General features: G+C 32.1%; 1 protein-coding gene across 1 annotated transcript in view; it reads right to left on the reverse strand.

Annotated features, from left to right (window-relative positions):
• Positions 1 to 20,033, reverse strand: part of zgc:100829 (uncharacterized protein LOC445149 homolog) — a 41,676-nt gene extending 21,643 nt beyond the window's left edge. Inside the window, exons 1-4 of the mRNA XM_056446374.1 lie at positions 19,850 to 20,033; positions 17,338 to 17,637; positions 3,526 to 3,673; positions 619 to 736 (exon numbers count right to left, since the gene is read on the reverse strand). Of these exons, the coding sequence (XP_056302349.1) occupies positions 619 to 736; positions 3,526 to 3,673; positions 17,338 to 17,509 (438 nt within the window). The 5' untranslated portion in view covers positions 17,510 to 17,637; positions 19,850 to 20,033. The remainder of the gene's footprint in view (positions 1 to 618; positions 737 to 3,525; positions 3,674 to 17,337; positions 17,638 to 19,849) is intronic.
• Between the last annotated feature and the right edge of the window lie 6,401 nt (positions 20,034 to 26,434).

Here is a 26,434-nt window from a genome sequence, read left to right on the forward strand (position 1 = left end):
AAAGTGTGATATAAATGTACTGAATTATTATTATTATTATTATTTTAAAATCTATCTCTAGCTTTTAATCAAATAGTTGATCATTAATTTAAATGTCAAATGATCATGAGATATTTGTGGATCAAACCTGCGTTTAATGTGGTTGGAAACTTCATTGTTGGCGTTACTGTATAAGTTAGACTGCCTGTTTGTTCAAAAATCGCCAACTGGCCACACACAGACGGACATATTGATGCATGAGCAGAGCGATGGAGCCATAAAGAGCCGAGCAATGAGAGAGTTGTTGTGCCGGTGAGATGGAGAGGTAGGTGGGTTGGTGTGGGAGGGTTTTTTCTTTTTTTTGAAAGGATGAAAAGGAATAATGGAGGAGAAGGCAATGAAAAAAGGAGGAAAGGGGAAGGGAAGGCGCAAAAAGAGGGAGAGATGGAGGCTGTGATTTATTTGGCTGTTGAGCGATGACTCTCCCTGTGGAGAAAGTCCGTCTCGCTGGCCCTCGGCTGTGTCCGAGATTAATGGCGGCAACAGGAAGGTCACCTACACACACACTCGCACACACAGCCACATGAATACACAGTGGCACCAATTTGAGAGGTAAACAAACACACGTGAACAACACACCTTAAAGTTCAGCTGAACTCCTGAGCGAGCTTTAGGAGGGAGGTTTTCTCGCCCTGATCGTGCAGGTTCTGCTGATGATCGGTTTGTCAGGTTGCTCTTCAAAGTGCTGGACTGATTGCTGGAAAACATGAAAAGACACGTGAAAACAAACAACGGATTAACGCCCTTCACGGTCAAACAAGTTTCCATTGTGACACACTGCTGAGAGTTTCTGTTAGATATTCATTTACATTTGTGCTAGGAAGCTTACACACGCCTTTTTTACTCCATTTCTTTTTACATTCTCCATTTTACTCCAGAATCAGTAAAATACTATGAACTTATTTCAGAGAAAGAAGCCAAATGAAATCTTGACCAAAAAATAAGTAAATCAAAACAATTGATTTATTTAGCAAATATATTTGTCTTTTTTAGGTTTATTTAGGATTTTTTTAAAGATATTAATACTTTTATTATATATAACAATACTTTAATGACTAGAAATTCGATAGAAGTCATGTGTATGTGTGTTATAAAATAGTCTTTCTCTTCTTGCTCTCAGCTAATGCGATAAAATGTTTTCACAGAATTGCTGAATGAATTCATTTATGTTCAGTTTATTAATATAATATAATAATAACAGCATTTATATTTAATATTTTTTTCTTTAGTTTAAATAGTTTTTTCTGTGCTTTGTAAATTATTATTTTTTAACTGTAATTATTACAACATAAAACTTTTATTAGACAGTTCTGAGCTGTATAAAAAGATGGTAAACAACTGTAAATATTACAACACAAACATTTAAATAAGACAGTTCTGAAATGTAAAAAAGATTGTTATGAATCGTAAATATTACAATATATCTTGGAATTTGACAGGTATAAACTGTTTATAGCAGCAGAAATGTGTTAATTAGACAGTTATAAACGTAAAAAAATATATACAGTGCAGTGAGTGCCATCCCATAAAACTAATAACATTGCTAACATATTTTCTACGGTAAAGTTCTGGCAACCACAGCTGCTGGTTTTTTATCGTAAAATTTACCGTTTTTTTTTTTTACAGTGCACGCACGCACACACGCACACGCACACACAAATTTTGGATATAAATAGAAGTAAAATAACAACTAAACCTAGATCATCTAATTAGTTACCTAAAATATATTAATTTAATATGTTAAAATGTTATAATGTTTACAAAACTATTTATGAAACACTCGAGTGGAGTATACATTTCTGAATCCATTCAGCCGACCTCTGAGTCTGATGGGAGCACTTTTAGCTTAGCTTAGCATAGATCATTGAATCGTATTAGACCATTAGCATCTCACTCAAAATTGAGCAAAGTTTGACTCTTTTTGTTATATTGTTTACTGAGACATTTATGAAAATGAAACGTTTCTGTTTTCTAGGCTGATATGGTTCTGATCCTCTCATTCTGATGTAATAATCAAGGAATTTTGCTGCCATACCATGCCAGCAGCAGGCACAATAGCCGCATTTCCACTGTCGGGCCAGTGCGAGCAAGGGCTTTTTTTGGGCCGGGCTGTGTCAGGTTGATAGCCCGGGAGCTTGAGCAGTGAGGCCTAAATCATGTTGCGTTCCACTGTAGTAGCTTGCGGTGCTTAATAAATTAAAACTTTATTATTTTATGCAACATCCTTACATTTAAAAAGGAAAACATAAGGGTGATCTTAAGCAAAAAAAAAAAAAAAAAAAAAAAGACCCCTAGCCTATAAGGTGTTTTATCTTAAACTGACCAGCTATATATTTTTCTTTCCCGCATTATTATTTTTTTAATTTTCGAAAAACTAGTGTAAAGGCTGCCCATTATCTTTACTAGACTCGGGCAAACTCTGCTTTCACTCCACTCCGAAGCCCCAGCAGGCCCTCTTTGGCCCAAGGTATTCGGCAGACCGAACAAGGCCAGCCGCTGGCCCAAAGGAAGCCCCGCTTTAGCCTGATCAGGGCCCGGAAGTGACAGTGGAGTTAGGTAATTCCAACGTGACTGGCACTTGCTTCCTGTGAAAGCAGATGGTGGTCACGTTAGAAATGGGGATTATTTTCAGGTGCTTCATAACTACAGAAGAGTCAAGTTTTAAATAGGACAACTATTGAAACACTTAATTTTTGAGCAAGGTGCTAATGGTCTAATTCGATTCAATGATCTACGCTAAGTTACGCTAATAGTGCCTCTGCCAGAGATCAGCTGAATGGATAGAAAAACCTTTACTAGAAGTGTTTCTTATCGTGCAACATATGAAAGGTCACGTGAGACTGAATTTAACTGAATGATCCAGTAGATTCATTTTGGAAGTTTTTTAAAAATGCCTTTAACTGTAAAACAATTGGGAGTTCCAGTTATGGCACCTGAGGAGTAGTCGTGTGCGTGGTCCACTCCCAAAAGACTTTTCAGTTTTGTCTTTAAACCTTTTTCTTTTTTGCTTTTGTTAGTATCTGACAGTATTTGTTTATCTACTGTTCTGTGACTGAATAGGGTATATCCACACAGGCTTTTTTTTTTCAGTCAGCCAGCCCCGGGGCTTCCGGTTAACTTTCATCCCATACAAAACCGTGTTTAAAATCGGATTTCTTTAAAAACAACTGCGATCTTCACTTTGACATCTTTCTGATGTAAAACTTTTGAATAGTAGCAAAATCTCTATTTGGTATTGATATTTTTGACACCAAAAGCATCATTCCTTGAGGTAGTACTGTAAAATACCTTTACAGATATTCAGGTTCCGCAAGACATCAGATCTGTTCCAGTATTATAAACCATCAAACTAAACTTACTTAAATTCCTTAGACATGAGGTTCAAAGGTTATGTTTGGAGTGCTTATCTATATGTATAGAAAGGTTTTGTTTTCTAAGTGTCCAGTGTTGTGTTTGTCAGTATTTTAGCTGAAGTGGTGTTCATACTATGAATTGTTGAGGACGCTGGCCGTTTTTCTCTCTCCAAATCCTGAATAGATGATCTTCGAGGATTTAAACTCATCCATCTCTCCAATGACAATGACCTGCACGTCTCCATCTCGTCCCAGCAGCCAACTGACACTCTTACTGTGAGCTACAGAGAGAAACACACACAGAGAGAGAGAGAGAGAGAGAGAGAGAGAGAGAGAGAGAGAGAGAGAGAGAGAGAGAGAGAGTCTTAGTGGATTGCACCATTACTGAAGCTATGTTTAACAATTATTACGCATATTTTAACATACTTCAAAGTTATTTATGTATCATGGTTATTGTTCTGATGAATCCACTCAACTATAACAGGATTAAATGGATTTCTCATCTGAAAATGTAATTTTGCTGGTTCTCCACTTGTTCCAAACAGTTTGGAGGAATGTTAGAAAGCTGTAAATACTGACATTCATAGTAGGTCAAACAAATACTATGGAAGCCAATAATTACCAGTTTCCAACATTTAGCAGTATATCTTCTATGTTCAACCGAACAAAAAAACTAACTCAAACTGGTTTGGAACACGTCAAGGATGAGTAATTGATGACAGAGTTTTCATTCTTAGGTGAACTGTCCCTTTAAGGCAGATGAATATGGTTACAAAAAACCTGATTGTTCTCACTATACTTCCTCAGTTTGATTGATTACATTAATAATAACAAAATTGTTTGTATTACAAGTTAGTCGAAATATTTCTCTCTTTGTTTTTCTCTTTACAAATTAAAGTACAAAGTATGCTTTGGAAATTTTGTCACTTCATAATTCAGAAAATCTTGTGAACAGCCAGTTAAAAAAATATAAAATAAAACTCTAGCAAAATATTGGAAAAATTATGTTAATAGCTAGGAAAAAATATTTTATTAAAATGTTAATCATTTTTAAAATTAAGTAGGAACAAAACCTTCTGTAAAAACATTCAGAATATAAATACAAATAAAACCATGATACTCATTGTAGGCGATGCAATGGCGCAGTAGGTAGTGCTGTCGCCTCACAGCAAGAAGAATGCCGGTTCGAGTCTCGGCTGGGTCAGTTGGCATTTCTGTGTGGAGTTTGCATGTTCTCCCTGCGTTCGCGTGGGTTTCCCCCCACAGTCCAAAGACATGCGGTACAGGTGAAATGGGTAGGCTAAATTGTCCGTAGTGTATGAGTGTGTGTGGATGTTTCGGCTGGAAGGGAATACGCTGCGTAAAAACATGCTGGATAAGTTGGCGGTTCATTCCGCTGTGGTGACCCCGGATTGGTGAAGGGGCTAAGCCGAAAGGAAAATTAATAAATGAATGCTCATTGTAAAAAAAAAAAAAAAGAATGACAAAAAAAGTCATGAAAACAAATTTTAACTAGTTTAACTTAATATTTTAAGTCAGCTTGATTGATGCAAGGTAAGATGACTAGAAAAGTTAGTTTAATTCAACAACAAACAAACAAACAAACACTGTAAAACATGTTCCACACAATTCATTCATGTTCTCCCAACATATTTAGACCAAGTTAACTTAACACTTAACAAATTTATGTGACTTGAACATAAAAAATGAGGTTGTCCCAATGGAAAGTCAAGAATTGTGTTGTTCAGCTCATTTTAAATAAAAATATTCTTTGCATTGGATGTTGTACATCCAAACATAAAAACATCCAAACATACACTTTAATGAAAAGCCAAAATATTACATGGTGTGTTCAAAAATATTATTTTTGCTTTCAGTATCTCAAAAATGCCAATTCTGTTAATAAAATGAGTTTTGAAAACAGTTTAAGGCTAATTGGACTGATCAACATCAGAATATGATCAAAATCACATTTAATTGCAACTCTCTTATAAGGATCATATGAACAACTTGCTTTTTTGGAAGCACAAATGTTATGTAAAGAAACTAAACAAAACGGGGTTAGTAAAGTTAAAGGTGACTTCTCATGTATAAGAAACAGAAAAGATTTAACAGGGAAAATGGAAAACCCTCCCATGTGAAACTGGTTCTTCTTGCAGGCCTTGTGGCAAAACAACAAGATTCCAGTTGAACAGCCTGACTGACAGATTCATGATCCCAATGAAGACAAACCAACATGTCAAACCAAACAGTCAAGACCTTTTACAAGAGCTGAAGAAGCATGTGAGAAACAGAGCACAAACCAAAGTAGAAACAGAAACTATTTATTCTTTAAATGTCTAAAGAGGGATTGCCTTCCAAAAAGATTCTAGAGATTCATAAATATTTTTGATTTGAATTATTGCTTGACTCGTGATTCCTGCCAGTGACTCGTTGACTTTGAAACAAGATTAGAGCTAATGTCAGTGATAAAAAGTATGATTATAATACACTGAACATAAAGTACATAAACACTCAAATCTGTTTTATGACCAAACCCAAAGCGAATAGTTTCTTGAACTTTTTGACTCTCAATTAATTTAGACTTTTTGCCATAAACATTTGGCTTTAAAAGACAGAGATCAAGGCAATAAAGTATCTTATAACTGATGTTTTTGTGTTATTTCTTTACATAAAACCTTATAGTATCTATTTTATTTTAAAATATTTTTAAAAGATGTCTCTTGAAGGCTGCCTTAATTTAATAACAAAGATATTAAAATCTGAAATATATTACCTTTGAAAGTTACCATTTTGCAACATTAATATACTGTATTTAAAAGCTGCATTTTCAGCAATTCTAGTACCCCGATTTAATGCTTACAAAATACTTTACTGTATTTATTATTACACTGTAAAAATGCTAAGTTCCACACAATTGATTTGTGTTGCGACAACATAAATGAAGTTACCTTCTAAACTTTTACAAATTTAAGAAGATTAAGCAAAAAACAATTAAGTTGTCCCAAAAGAACTTTTGTCTGTGCCAATAGCCTAGTGGTTAAGCATGCCGACATATAGCACCATGGTGCTCACACTGACCCAAGTTCAAATCCCAGCTTGATCTCCCCAATCGTCTCTCCGATAAACAGAAATTGGAGAAAAAAGAAAAAAAAACAGGAGGGCTAATAATTCTGACTTGAACTGTGTGTGTGTGTGCGTGTGTGTGTATATATTTATATACATTTATTAATATATTAAAAAGTTTGGGGTCAGTTTTTTTATGTTTTTTTTAAGAACATTATTCTGTTCATCAAGGCAGCATTTATTAAATGTAAAAAAAAAGTTAAATCGTTAAATATTTATTCAAATTTTAAATAACTGCGTTCTTATTGCATGTAGTTTCAAATGAAATTACTCCAGTTATCATTGCTTTTATTACTATTACCATTGATAATAATATTAATTGTAATAAGAACAATAATTAATATTAGAGTGATTTCTGAATGCGACTAGAGTAATGAAGCTGAAAATTGATCTTTAAAATCCCTGAAATAAATGATCAAATTAAATTATAAACTACTTTTGAACAGTTATTTTATAGTTCAATAACATTTCACAATTTTACAATGTGTACTGTATTTTGATGATATAAATGCAGCCTTGGTGAGCAGAATAAGCTTATTTTAAAACATATTTTGACCAGTAGTGTATATCTTTCATACTTTTTAGTAAACAACAACAACAACAACCTTTAAGATTGAGGCTACCATATGATTATAAATGTTAAAAAAGTGATTTTCCTACTTAGACATGAACAAATACCCTACTAAAAGTGGGAAATTGATTTTCATTAACTACTGACAGATAACGGTTCTGCTTTATCTTAAAAACAAAAATATGAAAATAAGATAAAGTATATTTTAAAGATTTATAAAGAGTGTTCATAAATGTGTATTGCAAAGCTAAAACATTATAATTTTGCTTATATTTTCAATATAATATAATATAAATCACAAATATTAGAGTAAATATTTTAATATTTACATCATTAATTGCCAAGAGTATTTATGAATTTAGGATTTTCTTCTTTGATTCAAGTCCTTTTAAAACGCCTTATATTAGCCTTGTATTAGTAGAACTGCAGAGACAGACTTGCCAAACTAATGAATAAACTAATGATTAAAAAAAATGACAAACCAAATTAAAACAAAACAATTCAGCAAAGCACAACAAAATAAAAATTATATTACGAGGACTTCAAAGATTTAAAGGGTAGTGCAAATAAGACAGGTCACTCACTCTCTCACACACAAACACACATAGCAATAATACACAACAATTGATAATCACATCTGCTATCACTGCATCCTCCCACAATCTCCCTTTCTCTTCCTCCTCTGTGTTTTCTGTGTGTCTGCGTTTCCTGCACTCTTCCTGCTTTGTTGGCAGTGGTCTGTGTGAGGCAATGGAACTTGGCCTGCCTGACATTTCCTTTCTTGCTCCAAAAACTGGGTCAGTAACAGAAGAGTTTCCTCAGCCTTGTGCAGCAGCTCACCCAACGCAAGGGTCAAGATGTCTCCAGAGACTCTCTTTATTGTTATACTTTATTATAGCATTGTGTGACAAACCCTATTTTACACAATTTAGCCGCTCTCCTAACAGGCAGCATGCTTTAACAGGGTTTGCACAGACGCAGTGGAGCTGTTGTTTGAGTGTGTTATTGACCTGCAAGAACAGCTGCCGTTGTCTGAAGAAAGTCTGAAGGACTCTCTGTTCTCTGCTGAGGTCTGAAAGTCATGGACATGATAATCACTGCTCTGTGATTGGATATAAAAACAACTTCCTTCTAGAGTGACGCACATCAGCCGGAATAACCCTAAATTATCATTTCAGTGGTCTGCGCTGCATTGTTTATCGTCGACTTCTGTATGAACAGTAGTTACTTTACAGATCAAATCAGATTTCTGTCCCTCCATGGAAAGTTTATTCCCCCACCAATCTGATGCTTCAAAATTGTAAGGCTTGTTTACACCTTCATGTTTACACCTGCTGCTTTAAACGGTCTCTTTTGTCCACTTCAAAATCAGGGAGTCTGTGAGTGATTGATTCAATGTAATATTTCAAAATAAACTCACACAACATTATGAAAAGTGATGCAAAGAGAAGCAGTTTAAGTCAAAACCATGCTGAATGCTGTTATAATGTACGCTCACCGGCCACTATATTAGGTACACCTTACTAGTACCATGTTGCACCCCTTTTGCCTTCAGAACTGACTTAATCCTTCGTTGCATAGATTCAACAAGGTACTAGAAATATTCCTCAGAGATTTTGGTCGTGTTGTGTGTTCATTGATGCTCTTCTGCATACCTCGGTTGTAACGAGTGGTTGTTTGAGTTACTATTGCCTTTCTATCAGCTCGGACCAGTCTGGCCATTCTCCTCTGATCTCTGGCATCAACAAGGCACCCACAGAACTGCCGCTCATTCTCTTTTTTGGACCATTCTCTATTAACCCTAGAGATGGTTGTGCGTGAAAATCTCAGTAGATCAGCAGTTTCTGAAATACTCAGACCAGCCCGTCTGGCACCAACAACCATGCCACATTCACTTAAATCACTTTTCTTCCACATTCTGGTGCTCGGTTTGAACTGCAGCAGATCGTCTTGACCATGTCTACATGCTGAAATGCATTGAGTTGCTGCCATGATATTGGCTGATTAGAAATTTGTGTTAACAAGCAGTGAACCTAATAGGTGTACCTACTAAAGTACCAAATAAAATAAGAGTGTATAAGCAGAACTGGTGAATGAATATGCTTACATTAAATTTGTATTTAATTTGTACCCTTTAACTGCATCACCAAGAAATGCATTTTGGATTGCACTTCTTAACTACTAATGTCGCTAGTTAACACACTGATTGATTACTTTTTTTCAACACATCCCATAATTTCTAAAATATTAACCTCTACCAAATGGTTGATGTGTTGGTTTATGGTAAAAGTGCCAGAATTAATACATATACTATGAAAAATCTGAAAATATGAAGTGCAAGGCCAATTTGACATCATCAAAATAATCTTTGTACACTATCTTTGTATACTAAACAACCTTTATTTTTTGAAGTATGCCATAAAATATTTCAGATTCTCATTTAACATGTTTCTTCTTCTTTTTTCACAATAAAATCAAAATCAAGTGTAGTAGTGCAACAGGATTATGTTTGCATGGTTTTTTTATAAACCAACAAAGCTGTATGTGCAAACCATTATTTAAAACAGTCAATCTTTAAATGACTTAACAGTCATTATTTAAAACAGGCAAAATAAGGTTAATCATTTGGTAGAACAGGCAGTTAAAGGGATTTCAGACAGCAAAGTTTAAATCATAGGTCTCAAACTCGATTCCACAAGTCACAGCTCTGCACAGCTTTGCTACAACCCTAATCAAATAAAACTAATCCAACTAATCTCGCTGTTCAAGACTCCTAAAATATTACGCAGGTGTGATTTGGAGATGGTTGGAGCTAAACTCTGCCGAGCAGTGGCCCTCCAGGAGTTGAGTTTGAAACCCTTGGTTTAAATTATGTCTCGCACTTTAACACGCACCATACCATTTAAAAGTTAGATTAAGAATTAAATATAATCATAATAAGAAGCTAAATACTTATAATAAATCTTAATAAATCAAAAATGACTGTAAGTAAGGTTGTAGACATGAAGCTAAATCTAGCATGTTATGCTAATTGGGGCTGAACAATGTATTGTTTAAGTATTATGTATGGCAGGGTTATTGGAAAGTTTAACCATAATAAAGTAAAAGCTTATCATTTATCATGCATGTGTTTTTTAAAGCCTGTGATTGTGAGCATTTCAAGAGCATTTAAAGCATCCTGGCACATGAAATTATTACATTTGGAGTTTTAACAAAGGTTAATTGTATTAAATTATTTATACGATGAAGATTATAGAGAGTTATTTTACCTTTAATTATTAAATTCATGTACCTAAATAATGATAGACTCCCCAGAAAACACTGTTTATTTCACATGTCTTTGCTCTATTGTATATAGGTATGCTTGAAATTGGTTTATTATATTTTATGGCAATGTGTTCTCGACAGAAAAGTCCCAGAAAATTTTTATTAATTAATTATTTTATTCAAGACATCTGGTTAATTTATTTTCAAATGACTATATAACAATTTAAGTATGGTTTTATAATTTTTAGTAAACACACATCTATAACTGAACATAATTAAATATAAATTTATTGTCAAAAGCTTTTAATGTTTGATTCAGTTCAATGCATGTTTATTTATATAGTGCTTTTACAAATGTAGATTGTGTCAAAGCAGCTTAGCATAGAAGTTTGATCCTTTATATTAGATTTGGATCTATTATTGTACGCACTCACACACTTCTGGAATCAACTATCTCTGGAATTTAACAAGCACAAAGGGTTCCATATCCTGTTTATGTTCAAATTTAGCATCACCCACTCTACTTATGATGGCAATTCAAGTTGCTATTTTTCAATTCAGTTAAATTTATCTTTATTTCTATAGTACTTTTACAATGTTGATTGTGTCAACTATGGTACGATAACCATTTCAAGGTATACGTGGTTTGGAAAAGTCAAGGTTTTAAAACAGTCAAATATTTTCTGCTATACCATTCCAAAGGTATGTGATTTTCTTTTTTAGTTAAGACTTTAAGACAGTATCTCCAGCAGAAAAGAAAGCCAAAGATGCTGCTTTAAATAGTAAAGAAATCTGTGTTTTTGGAACTAATGAAGACAGCAAAAGTCAATGATTCATTTGAATTATTCCGCCTGACATGTTTACTGCTCAAACATATTTTTGAAGTTTTTCAAAAATGAAATTTATTGTGTTCAAAAGGGAAAAAAGGTTTTGTTTTTTACCCAGACATAAAAAAATATATATAATTTAGAGCAGTAATCACAATACTGTGAAACCATGATATTTTTATCCAAGGTTATCGTACCATCAGTATCTTATCTTATCAACGCAGCTTAACATAGAAGTTTTAGTAAATTGAAACTGTGTCAGTCCAGTTTTCAGAGTTGAAGTTTTTCATTTAAGCTTTTATTTACATAAAAAAACATTTCTGCATCTGCATTTCTGCAATATTTATCTTCTGTTGTGTTCGCAGAAGTTTAATCATCTTTGTCTTGATGTGTGTGAACCAAAGAGGTTTATTTTTGTGTGTTATTTGGCACATCCGAGTTTCTGCAGGAGTCAGTGAAGTTTGTTCTTGTGTGTCAAACAGGTTTGGTTGAGCTTCTGTTTATGTTTGATGATCAATGCTTATATTTGAATAAACGCTGACATTATTAATCATGTGATCATGCCTCTTCAGAATACTTGTATTAAACTGTTCAATTTATACTGATTTATTACATTTTTTCAACGCCTTTATGAACATTTTGAAGCATCAAAATATTTGGGTGAGTTTTGAAACTCTGGAAAGACAGAAATCTCTCAAAATATTTTAAAAATATATCTTTTTTATTTGTGTTAATGAACAAATTTCAGTGGGTGAATGATGACAGCATATTAATCTTGGGGTGAAATAACCCATTAAAGTTTCATTAATGTTAGTTGATGGATATACTAACATGAACAATACTTTTAAAGCATTCATTAAACACAGTTCAAGATTTACTAATGCTAATCCTAACCCTAACCCTAACCCTAATAATTAAAATACAAATTAATGCTTGTTAACATTAATTAGTGCAATGTGAGTTAACACGAACAACTGTATTTTCATTAACTAACATGAACAAATACTGTAACAATAATGTAATGTTCATTGTTTGATCATGTTAGTAAATGCATTAACTAACAGTAACTAATCTGTCCTTATTGTAAAGTTTTACCAATAACCCTTTAGGATTTACCCTCTAGTCAATTCAAATTTTATTCATAAAATGATAGTTCTAGATAGAAAATTCTGTCATCATTTACTCAGCCTGGACTTATTTGATTTCTTTCTTTTGTTAAACAGAAAAAATAAAAAACCTGAGACCATTGACTTCCATAGCAGTCTTACAATGAAAGTCAATGGTTACAGCTTTTCAGCTTTCTTCTAAATATCTTATTTTCTGTCCAACAGAAGAAAGAAGCTCATAAAGGTTTGAAGCCACACAAGATTGAGTAACAAGTTCATTTTTGGGTGAACAACTATGCCTTTAAATAGATCAGTCATTTCAGACTTTTTAGTCTGCCAAAGTTCTGGCTCTTCCAGTAACAAAGCCGATCCACCAGATTCCATGAGCTCTCTGTATGCCTAACCAGTTTAAATGGGTGTAACTTTCATTTTCCATTCCTCTGTTAGCTTTTTTACATCTCTCAAGCTCTTTTGCTGCTTTACAGATACCCTCTATCTTTCAGATACATTCCTCTCATATCTGGACAGTTTACTCCTCCCTCTTAACCACATTTACATTGGTCTCTAGTCAGTGATGTCTGAGACCTTGTGGGTTAAAATGTTGTGCAGTTGAGAGAAAGCCCTCCCCCCAGCTGTTGTACAGAATTTTTGGCCGGAAGTTTGCGGTATTAGTGTCACACTAAAGACATCCTTTGACAAATATCAGATTCTGTTGATATTGGTATTACATGATATTACATGCAAGTTTTCCACTGACATCTTGATGTTTTTTGCTCGCTCCAAAGACCCTAAACCAGTCTAGTTTTGTGTTTGGTCAGTAACATCCATATTACATTAATTAGCTTACATCTCAGACATACAGTTCCCTCCACCAATATGGTAAATATGAGCAAAGACGGCTGTGAAAAAAAATATATATCTTTATTTTTTTATATGTTTGATCCAAAATATCCAAAATATCAACCAAAAAAAAAGACCCTTGAGTTTGTTTTTGGATGAGAATAGATTTTTTTCTGGTTGGATGTTGTTGTGGCTGCTGAAACTCTTCCAAACAATTTGCTATGATGTACTGTAATTGACATTGGATTGTAGTTTTGAAGACTTTCTGATCTCACTTACTTTCTAGTAGAGTGGAATTTCTTAATTATTGCTCTGATGGACAAAAATGGGCATTTCAGTGTTTCTGCTATTTCCTTATGCGAAGGTCAACAGAAGTTTTTCACAACCTCGTTTGCTTTTACCCATTTTGATGAATGAATTGACCAATACATACAAAAAATGCAAAATATTAATAAAAAATCTAGGCTTTTGCCTGTATCTGATTTTCTTGCTGTTATTAATTGCTGAAGCTTTTATCACAATAAGCGGTAATATCCCGGTATTGACCTAAGCTGCAAAAAATATTACTTTAACAGGCATAATAACCATTAAATACTTTGCATATTGTTTTAGCTGTATATTTTAACTAACATTTCCTGTATTTTTCATGTTTTCCGTTTATTTACGGTTGTAAATTGCATTGTGGGACCCTAATCTCTGCTCTGCCAACTTTTTATGTTGAAAATTAATCTCTACAGTTTAGCATAGTGACTTTTATTGACATTTTAGTAATTTGAAAATATAATATAATAAATAATACATAGAGAAATAAGTCTGTCAAATGACAGAAAACGAACTGGCAGTTTATTACCAGGTTTTTGTACCATAATATACAACAGAAACCCAAACATTATATCACTTTAACTATTAAAAATGTTAACAAAAGTCACTTTGCAAGGTTAAAAGTTGTTAGAGCAAATGTCAAAGTCCCATAATAAAAATAAACAGGGGGAAAAATAAATAAATAAAAACATGAATCACAAAATATGAAAAACTGTTATTTTACAGATTGTTTTACAGTGTACACATGTACATTTTTAAACTAATTAAATAGCAAAAGGATGCAAAAGTACAATATGTAACACTTACAGTATCATCAGTAAATGCATTAGAATTAGGGTAAAATTAACAAGGGGAAATAGCCATATTATAGTTATATTAAAATTAATATAAAAATGACACCTGAATTCTATTAGTTATTGACTCCATTTAATAAAATGATTACTTTTGATGTTAATGTCTTAAGTTAGAAGTTAACATCACCTAAGATTAATAAATGCTTTTATAGTTTTCATTACACTGATTTTAGCTATATTAAGAGAAGATACCAAATGGAGCTTTACTAAACAGAGTTAATGAACAATAGGCATAAAAATAGTGCAAATTTTCAATGTCGTAGACCAGATTAACATGTGGTCATAATAAATCGCCTATTAAGGCTTCAGGCATTTTGTGTTGTGATAATCAACCACTGAAATACAATAATCTGAATATTGTTAAAAGGAACTTGAAAAGATTAAACAATAAATAATCATTCATGAGAATTTTAAGTTCACACAATATAAATATTGCACATGTTTATTATCAGGATATATTGAATTATTGAATATCAGCATATGTTCAACTGTTAAAATATGTTCAATATGAATTCAGTGGTACCAATTACTGTAGAATATTCTGTAGAGCAAAAGGTTATATATATATATATATATATATATATATATATATATATATATATATATATATATATATATATATATATATATATATATATATATTATAATAACAACAAATACATTTTTTCACAGCCTTTTTGCTCGTGTTTACCAAGAGTGACAATATTAATGGATGCCACTGAATTTACTCATGTTAGATTAATGTTTTCTGCTGGGGAAAAAAACAAACAAACTGAATCTTGAGTTTATTCTGACGTCACAAGATGTTTTCCTGAAGTTTGCAGTACTATAGTGGTAAAGTGGGTGCTATCAGCTCAGCTATTCTGCCCTGGCTGAGTCATGTGCCACATTAAGATTCAGTCCATATGAGGTCATTTAAAAAGCAGCAATAAATAGTAAGTGCAGAATGGCATGGCATGACGTTTTCAGTTTTCTGTGGCTCGCGGATGCGGGAGCCGTAAAACCCGCTGATTAAAGATGTGCTTCAGCAACTCTGAGGTCCCACATTTAAACGTCAAGCTTTGATCTCCACAGACCCAGATGAGCTGCCTCAAGAACAAGAAGCTAACTTTAGGAAGAGTGAGTGTGTGACTGTCATGTCAACTGTATGTCTATTGCAGAAGCGCAGTACCCAGCTAAAATGAAGCACGTCTACAACCATTAAACTTTCCTTAAACTTTTATTTCTTATATAATTTTATAGATATTATCAGCATCTACCCACACTCATGTTCCTTTAACACTGACTTTTGTTGCATGTAACAAAATCCCAACGCAGTTTTCCCATATATCTTATAATGAAGGCCATCAAGCAAAAAAAAAATCATAATAAAGTTAATAATAATAATAATAATCATCATAATAATAATCATAATAATAAAAATAATAATACAAAGGAATTATTATTTGTATTACTAAATATATTGTTAGTAAATATATAATTAATTAATTAATTAATTATTCTTATTAAAAGAAGAAGAAGAATTAAAGAAGAATTATTTTCATTAATTAAAATGCAATTAAATCAAATTTTATCTAAAAAACAATTAAACAAATAACACTTAAGATTATTAAACTAATAAAACTTCTCATATTATTATTTTTACTATTATTATATTCAAACTATGATTTTATATTCCTGATTGTGATTAGGATTTGACCCTCCAATGCTACGATGAATAATTCTTAAACTAATAATAATAACAATAATAATAATAATAATAATAATAACAAAAACAACCATAATAAGATAATTCAAATAGTCATTATAGTCAATATCAATATAGTCATCAGTAGAAAATCTGAATAATGATATTAATAGTAATAATAATAATAATAATAATAATAATATTAATTAATATTATTATTACAATAATTATAAAAAATAAAATTTAATTTTATTACTAAATATATAGTTAATAATTATATAATTAATAAAATATTCTCATAACAATAATAATAAAAATAATAATAATTATTATTATTATTATTATTATTATTATTATTATTATTATTATTATTATTATTATTATTATTATGAGCAGCAGCATTATATTTATTATTATTATTATTATTATTATTATTATTATTATTATTATTATTATTATTATGAGCAGCAGAATTATTATTATTATTATTATTATTATTATTATTATTATTATTATTAGGAGCAGCAGAATTATTATTATTATTATTATTATTATTATTATTATTATTATTATTATTATTATTATTATTATTATTATTATTAGGAGTAGCAGCATTATAATAATTGCTATTGTTTTATTAAAAAAATAATTTAATAAACCAAAATCATAATTGAAGTAAACAAAAACACTGAATATAAATATTAATAATTTTTCAATAATAATATGTTTTTTTATTAATTAAAATGCAATTTAATCAAATTTATCTGAAAAACAACAACAGAAACAACATATAATTATTAAACTAATAAAACTTCTCATATTATTATTTATTTTAACTATTATTACATTCGAAGTATGATTTTATATTCCTGATTGTAATCAGGATTTGACCTTTCAATGCTAAGATGACTAAATCTTAAACAACTACTACTAATAATAATAATAATTAAAACATTAAATAATAATAATAATAATAATAATAATAATAATAATAATAATAATAATAAGAAGAATAAGAAGAAGAAGAAGAAGAAGAAGAAGAAGAAGAAGAAGAAGTAGTCAATATCATTATAGTCATCATTAAAAAAATATAAATAAATAAATAAATAATAATAATAATAATAATAATAAGCTTCTTTATAAAACGCTCTCGTGCAGGATTAGATATATAAATATATAATTTCAGCACTGGTTAACTCTTTATACAAAACACAAATTAAATTAAAGTGCTTGAAAACTAACTCACTCACTAAGTATAATATTTAAATTCCTTCAATCAGATGCACTGCAGATCACATCTCTGTCTCCTTTGCATTAAATCAGTGCCATATAAAGCCATCTCCCACCTGTCTTTGCTTTGGGTTTGAGCGGTTCCCTCTCGAGCTTCTCCTCGCGCTCCTTCCAGCGGCGCACCTGCTCCTCGCGCATCTTCAGGAAGAGCATCTTCTTCTGCTCGTCATTCAGAGCTTCCAGCACATCAGGGTCGATGTACATGTCTTTCAGGATCTGCTGCAGCATGGCCAAGTGTGTGGAGTTCCTCAATGTATCCTGAAAACTTTGGATGGAGGATGAAGATGAGGATGAAGACGGGTCTGTTCACCACACACGTGCTCGCATCACTGACCGGCAGCCATACAGAGGACACACTGTCAGAGAGAAAACACACATTACAGCATCGGGAGGAATAATGGCATCAGAGTTCTGCAGGAGTTGGTTCTTCGTTCTCTTCGTTCGCTCTTTGTGCTCTTTCTTTCTTTCTTAGAAGATGCTGATTAAATATGTTTGGTGCACTTATATTAATAATAGTATTATTTTACAGTTTAATTATTTTAGTTTAGTTTTATATATAAAATAAACCCACAATTATTATTATAATTATTAGTAGCAGTAGTTGTTGTAGTTGAAAAGGTTATAAAAAAATATTAAAAATTATTGGTAATAATAATAATGTTTGTTCATCGCACAGATGTGCAATAGAAACATGTAAATAATTTTTAGTCATTTAAATAAAAATAAATTAAATTAATAATTTTTTTAATTACCCAAGTCAAATCACATTTATTTAATTTGTGTGATGCAGTTTTATTAATAATAGTTTTTTTTAATTATTTGTTATTATTTTTATATAGTTTCTTTTTTTGTGATTATACATAAACATTGCCCTGATAAGGGGATGATATAGAAAAAAATATTTTTTTTTTCAAGCAAGTAGTACAAAATGCAGCATTTAATTATATTTTAAAAATAGTTATTCTTAGGGCTGTCAATTTCAATTGCAAGTTACATTAAAAGCCATAAACTAAATATGTTAATGTCAAATTATTATTTTGGGGATATTGTAATTATATATTCATAATTTTTTCTTTAATTTAGTAATAGGTTTTTATATAGCATAAAACCAATTATCTTATTATTATTATCATTATTATTGTCATTATTTCTCTTATTGCTATTAATATTATTATTACTACTATTATTATTACAAAGGCTGAAAGATTTAATTATTTTAACAATAAGAAGAAAATATGAGCCATATAAATGTCAACCTTGCCATGAAAAAAAGTTTTCACCAAAATAGCGAAACATTTTACAGTACTTGAAAAATACTCAAAATCGTTTCTGTCAATGTTTTCAAACAACCATATCTAGTTTATCAGTGACACAAGTGCCAATTTCACATTCGTCACATCCATAATAGAGAGATGGCACATCCATAACAAAGCTTTTTCCTTATTAATGCAAAAATGTAAAATAAAATAAAAATCATAATTTTTGTTCTATAGTGAGCCAACTTCTAACCTTTTGATTAGCACTGTTTCGTTTGGGTTGTGGAGTTTAATTCACAGAATTTCTACAAAGTATGTTATAGACTTTAAACTCGCAGATTTTTATCATCACATCCATGACGCAGGTTTTTTCCTCATTTAAAATAAATAAAAAAAAAATATTACAGATTGATATTTTTCTGATCCCATAAATCTGCGTTTAGTTGCTTTGGAAAATATAAACATATGTTTCAATATAATGTTAACGTATACTTTCACTGTGAATTTATGTTTTGAATTTTTACTGCAAATGTCACATCCATAACGCTGGAATTGCTCATATACTGTCAACTTAACACAAAAAAAGTAATATTAAATTATTTTTTACATTTAAAAACAATATTACATAAAAAAAAATCACTTTTATATTAAGAATTATTATCATAAATAAGCAATGCAGCATCAAAAAGTCAGGAGTATAACTTCAACCCAAACATATGATTTAGGCCTGACTGAAGTGATTCCTCGGTTAGAGCATTCTCGCTCTTTTCCCAAAACACTTTAGCTCTAAACATTGTCTTATTTTGGCCACATATGAACTTGCATTCTGTAAAATCTTTAAAGGGACAGTCCACCAAAACAAGGAAGAAAAAAGTTAAGAAAAAGGAAGAAAATTCTCTCTCTGTTTCTCTTTCTGTTGAACACAAAATAATCTATCCTAAACAAATGATTAAAAACAAGCAGCCACTGACACCCATAGAAACCAGTTTCCAACATTCTCCAAAATATCTTCTTTTGTGTTATTCACACAAAGAAAGGAGCTCAAACTTTTAAAAATATGAGTATATAACAACACATTTTAGTACATTTTTGGGAAACTTTCCCTTTAAGAGAGACGTCAGACATCCACAACTTAAAAAAACCCCCACAAAAACACATAGCTACACAAGCAGCAACTGAAACAAAACAATGCCTGCCCGCATGTTTAAAAAACTGCAGTTAAGGCAGGGAAACGTAAGAAAAATTGTGACAAACAGAAAGAAAGTTGGAAAAAAGACGGAAGGAAAGCTTGTGTAAAGTGAATCATACTTACAGCTGGGTGCGGAAGCTCCACGGCAGACTTTACTGAGGAGAAGTGAGTGAGAGAGTGAGCCTCCTTGCCTTTGTGTATGATTTAGATGGTGACATCACAGCATTCCATAGTCAGTCAGTCTCTCTCTCTCTCTCTCTCTCTCTCTCTCTCTCTCTCTCTCTCTCTCTCTCTCTCTCTCTCTCTCTCTATCTCTCTCTCTCTCACACACACACACACACACACACACACACACACACACACACAGACTACACAAACACACACACACACCACAGTTCACTACACACTCTCCCTTCGCAGAAACACACACTTCTCCGTTCCTGTAACTCTGGAGAGAAACTCAGGAAGCAGAGCTCAGCTGTTGAAGTATCAGCATCCTGTTTAACAGAGAGAGAGAGAGAGTGGAGGAGGAGGAGGAGGAGGAGGAGCGGCTGAGGGAGGAACAAATCACACACTTTACTCCCAAGCAAAGGAATTCACATTAAAAACACATTTAAGAGGACGAGTTCTGACTACTCAGCGCCCTTTATTTACGAAAAGATAACTAAATTAGTCACTTCCTTTCTCGTTTTTAGAAAACTTTTATGTCAACAACAGAACAAAAATGACACTATTTCACAAGTGGCTAAAAGCCGTTAAAACAGCAAATGTGTTTAATTTGTGGGAGATGGTTTACTTTTATCCCACACCAGAGGGCGCACGAGAGCAAAACTCTAGCTTTAATTCTTGAGTCTCCTTATAGATGTTTCTGCCTTTTTCATTGGGTTTTTTAGATCCCGTGGACTGTAATTTATTAAAGTTTTAATATGTCACTCTCTTTTATATATATTTTACAATATATTTACAAGGAGTAACACTTTTTGTCTTCAGGCCAAATATGTCTCCAATGAAACCCATTAAAATAGGTATGTGATTCTATATTTTTTTATTTTATTCTTTGTATTTGATTCTATATTACAGTATTGGGTAAAACTTTATTTTGATGCTCCCTATAGCACATTTTGTTGACTAAGAGTTGCATTGCAGCTACATGGCAATAATTCTCATTTAAGTATTGGCAGACTGTCTGCTTGATATCTGCTGATACTTTAACTGACTGAAACATTGAAAGTACATGTTGAGGTTAGGGTTAGTGTTGACTTACACTAAAAGTAACCCTAACCCCAACCTAACAGTCTACTTATAGTCCAATGATAATTATTTGGCATGTATATGCAATGTAACTTAAATTCAACAAAATAGGTTAAAAGCAAGGCAAGTTTATTTACTGTATATAGCACATTTCATATACAATGGTAATTCAAAGTGCTTTACATAGATGAATATAAGAAACAATAAATTAAAAATGATTAAAATAATTAAAATGATTAAAACAGATAAAAACAGATTAAAATGTGTTAAAACAGGTTGAAAAAATGTAAAAAAAAAATAAATAAATAAAAATACATAATAGTGCAGTCTGTGGGGCGTAGCACAGTGCTCATTCGGTAAAGGCACAGCTAAACAGATCTTCAGTCTTGATTTGAATGTGTCTAATGTTGGAAAACATCAGATCATTTCTGGAAGCTGATTCAAGCAGGGACCATTAAAATAAAGTGATACAAAGTATTGCCATTTACTGTAAGCAACAGTCACACATTATTCATTAACAGGCTTCTATTTTGATGGCAAAATTTCAAATTAAAATGATTAATAAATAAATAAATAAATAAATGCAATATTTTGATGATTTTCTTTTAGATTTGGTCATGTGGAACAAATAATCACTTTAATGTTTTCGTCTTTTGAGCACTGCATGCCAAACTACAATTATGTGTATGTTGGTCTTATATTTTGTTTGAGTTTGTTTTGCATGTATACTGAAGAATTTGTATGTGACTGGTATTTTATGTTAGTGCTGTTGCTGTTCATGTGCCACTACACAAAAAAAAATATTTAAAAAATTTTGTTGCTTTATGATTATAACTACTCTCAGAAATAAAGGTACGACTGCTGTCACTGGTGTAGTACCTTTATACTTTTTATATTAAAAAGTGGCATTATGTCAACAAACTTCATTTTAAAGCTTTACATTTTCACATTATATATATATATATATATATATATATATATATATATATATATATATATATATATATATATATATATATATATATATATATTAATGTTATTTGACAGACATAGATATCCCCTATAGACTTATGTGTATCTTTTTTTTTAATTGATGCACAAAAGTTAGTTCTTTAGTATAATCATATCTTCAATTATTATTAATTTTAATAATTTTCGACATGCATCTTGACACTCAAAACTGTTGCAATTATAATCTCATTCTTTTTTTCTCAATTCTCACTGTGTAGATAGTGTAAGGATGACGACTTTCTTCTGCACGTTTACGTAAATAGAAAAAAAATCCAAGGAAGGTGTTTGCTTCTGTCGCTACGGTTTACTGAAGTTTAATCAACAGCGCCATCTTCTGGTTTTCAACGAACGATCTGTTGGAAATGGATTTAAAGCAATGGTCTCAAACTCATTTCCTGGAAGGCCGCAGCACTAGATAGTATACCTCCAACTCACACCTGTTTAATAGTCTCTAGTACTCTTGAACACCTTGATAAGTTAGATAAGCTTTGTTCGATTAGTGTTGAAGCAAAACTGCAGAACTGCGGCCCTCCAGGAATCGAGTTTGAGACATATGATTTAAAGGTTTCATTTGATTTGAAGGCACAATTTAGACAAAAAGTAAAATGAAAGTAATCCATTTTTGCTGTTAATTTGCCCTCAGGGGCTTAAAGATTTAGGTGAATTTCCTTCGTCAGTAGAATTTTAGAAATATTTTTTAGCTGAAACTGGTACTTGGAGATTCATCAAAGCAAAGCCAACAGCTACCCGAATTTCGAGAGTCAATAAAACAAGTACACGTAAAACAAAATTATATTCCTGGTTCCTTGAACACACTGAGGTCTTAGGAAGTTAAACAATTGGCTAAACATTAGTCTATTTGTTAAATAATTACCTTTAATCCACAGCCTTGACAAATGGTGTTCAGGGTAGTCTACAGTGTGAGCTTCCAGTTTCAACTAGAATTTAAAAAAATCTTCCAGTAATATAAAAAAGAAAAAAGAAAGAAAGAAAAAACATGCATGATATGAGGATGAGTAAAATAATAGCAAACATTTATTTTTGAAAAAGGGGAAATTTTGCAATGGTTTACACATTGTCATATTGTTGTAACCTTGTATGACTCGCTTCTCTAAAACACAAAATGGGAAATTCTGAAGAGTCATTACAGAGCTCATTTTAAAACCTTTTCTTACAGATCATGATGTCCAAGTCAAAACTAAATAGAAGCCACACACAATAAATTCCAAGTGATTTTTAAGTTCCTTACCATATATATATATATTTTTTTTCGTATTTAACATCTCAAATATCAGAATTTCCCTCTGCCAGATCACTTTTCTTGCTTCATTTCTGATAGTGTATTGGGGTGTTAAATTAACAAAAACATCTTTTGGGTTTTTAGAATTTAGTTTCTTTCTCTCTTTTTAAGTTTATAAATTTGTAACTTGATGATAATTTGATTTTTTGCTCTACAACATGATTTGCTAACACATGCTAAAACGTGTATTTTGAACAAGTAATGATTAAATTAGAAAACACATGTTTTTGTTATGTTACTGCACGAGCCCTGTGTGCAGTTTACACTTTACAACAAAATATTCAAGTTAAATTATGTTTACCACAGACTTCATATATTACTCATGATAAAAGACATTATAAAAATCCTCAAATCTTAAGGAAACCACATAGCCTACTCACAAAACTGGTCTGAATATGTGGCTTGTGAAATCAGATTAGAGTATTGTAGCAATTGGGAAGCAAAGATCTACAAAAGTTTTAGATGGTTAATCACACTACTGAACATCTTCAGAAGTCGCACGGACTACTTTCAAAGTTGTTTTATGTTTTCTTTTTTCCTTTTTCATGTTGGATTGAACCAGTTCTTGATAGCTTGAACACTCATTTACACTTGTGTAATAACATTTTCTGAATCAAATACCAAAACATAAAAAATATATTTTTTTTATGAAAACATCTATTGGAGGGTGTCACGGTGGCGAAGTAGTTAGCACTGTCACCTCACAGCGAGAAGGTCGCTGATTCGAGCCTCGGCTGGGTCAGTTGGCATTTCTGTGTGGAGTTTGCATGTTCTCCCTGTGTTTGCGTGGGTTTCCTCCCAATGCTCTGGTTTCCCCCACAGCCCAAAGACATGTGCTTCAGGTGAATCGAATAAGCTAAAATGGCCATAGTGAGTGCATGGGTGTTTCCTAGTGTTGGGTTGCGCCTTGAAGGGCATCCGTTGCGTAAAACATGCTGGATAAGTTGGCAGTTCATTCCGCTGTGGCAACCACTGATTATTAATGGGACTAAGCCGAAAAGAAAATGAATGAATGAATGAAAGAACATCCATTGGGTTGGAAAAGCTTTTCATTCAAGCAAATGCTTACTAATTATATATAACTGATTATTTAATTAATTTAATTAATTGTTTATATAATTATATACACTAAACGTAAGCATCTTTTAATACGCAACTCTTACTTTCACATTTTTAGCAGCTGTGTTTTATAAATTTAATAGTTTCAGATTTCAGTTGCCAGACAATTATTTCAACTAAGATACTAATGTGTTAGACATTAGATTAATGTTTGACAAAGGTCATAAGACCCTTGATCATAAAATCAACCAATCAATCATAATTTTATGGATATATATTTTTTATTATTTTATATTTTGTATTGGTTATATTTTTCAAGTTATGTTTTGACCAAATGTAATTTGAATCTTTCCACTGAACTACTGATGACATTTCCTCCTTATTTCACAAGCTCACACTTACAGATGTTTAAAGAATAAAGCATATTTGGCGTGTTGTCCAGGGAGAGGGCTCTGAGCTTGGAAAAGACACCCCAACTCGTGTTATTCCCCTTATCAGGAAAGGGAGAGACGTTGGGGTTCTAGCCCGGCCCCAGAATGCTCCCCCCAGGTAGATAATGTTTAAGAGATGAGGTGTTGGGGTGGTTTAGGGATGCTAAAGTCATGAGATAATGCAGGTAGGATGAGTTTGGTGTTTATGGGGATTTGGTCTAATGCTGATTGGATAATACAGGGTAAGCCATGTATATGGATACACCTTAATAAAATAGAAATGGTTGGGGATATTAACGTCCTGTTTGTGGCACATTAATATATGTGAGGGGGCTTGTAAATAACTCATGAAAGAATAGAGTTACGTTTAAAACCAAGCACACCATTGTTTTTCTTGTGAAATTCCCAATGGGTTTATTAAGGTGTATCCATATAAATGGCCCACACTGTAGAAGGATTGTCAATGATGTGTTACAATTGTTACAACATCTGAGCATGCTCCTCCTGAAATTTGTTTATAAAACATCACTTAAACTGTTGCATCACTTAAGCTGTTGTTTTGTATTTAGATGGAACAACAAAAAAATAGCCATTTGTTCAGATATGTTTACATCATGGGTCTCAAGCTGGATTCCAGGAGGGCCGCAGCTCTGCATAGTTTTGCTTCAATCCTAATCAAGCACAGTTGATCCAACTAATCAAGGTGATCAAGACTATTAGAGACTATTCAGCAAGTTTGAGTTGGAGGTGGTTGGAGTTAAAATCTGCAGAGCATTGGCTCTCCAGGAATTGAGTTTGAGACCACTGGTTTACATTAATTTTCAGAATATCTAAAACAGTGTTTGAATACTTTAATATTTGGTCAATATTTGATGAAATAACTCTGACTCTCAGTATTATTTTTGCTATTTTATGTGCTTTTGTCATTTTCAGTTTTTTATTTTTAAATATTATTTGTACATTTTCAGGGGCAACGCGGTGGCGCAGTGGGTAGCAAGATCACCTCACAACAAGAAGGTCGCTGGTTCGAGCCTCAGCTGGTTCAGTTGGCATTTCTGTGTGGAGTTTGCATGTTCTCCCCATATTTGTGTGGGTTTCCTCCAGGTGCTTCAGTTTCCCCCATAAGTCCAAAGACATGCGCTATAGGTGAATTGGGTAAGCTAAAATTGAACAAGTGTGTATGGATTTTTCCAAATGCTGGGTTGCAGCTGGAAGGACATCCGCTGCGTCAAACATATGCTGGATAAGTTGGCGGTTTATTCCGCTGTGGCGACCCCAGATAAATAAAGGGACTAAGCCTAAAAGAAAATGAATGGATGTATATTTTCAGTTGTCATTAAGATTTTTATGATTTCATGTGCTTTTTATATCTTTATTAATACTTTTAATTTATTAAATATAAGATGTTTTAGCAATATTCATATTTAGCTTCAAATTATTTTATTTCTGTAATGTCCTGTCCATAAATTAACATAATCCTGAAATAAATTTGTATTTTAAATAAGTACAAATAACTATTAACACAATTATGCTGTGAACATTATTTTTATACGACTGTTCTATAATAAATGCTTAACATTTTGTTACAGTACTGTCAAAATTAAAATGTCAAAAAACAAGAAAAAAGAAAAGTAGCTAATGATGATTTATTGACAA

This window comes from Danio aesculapii, chromosome 21 (assembly GCF_903798145.1).
Source record: "Danio aesculapii chromosome 21, fDanAes4.1, whole genome shotgun sequence".
Taxonomy (NCBI): Eukaryota; Metazoa; Chordata; class Actinopteri; order Cypriniformes; family Danionidae; genus Danio; species Danio aesculapii.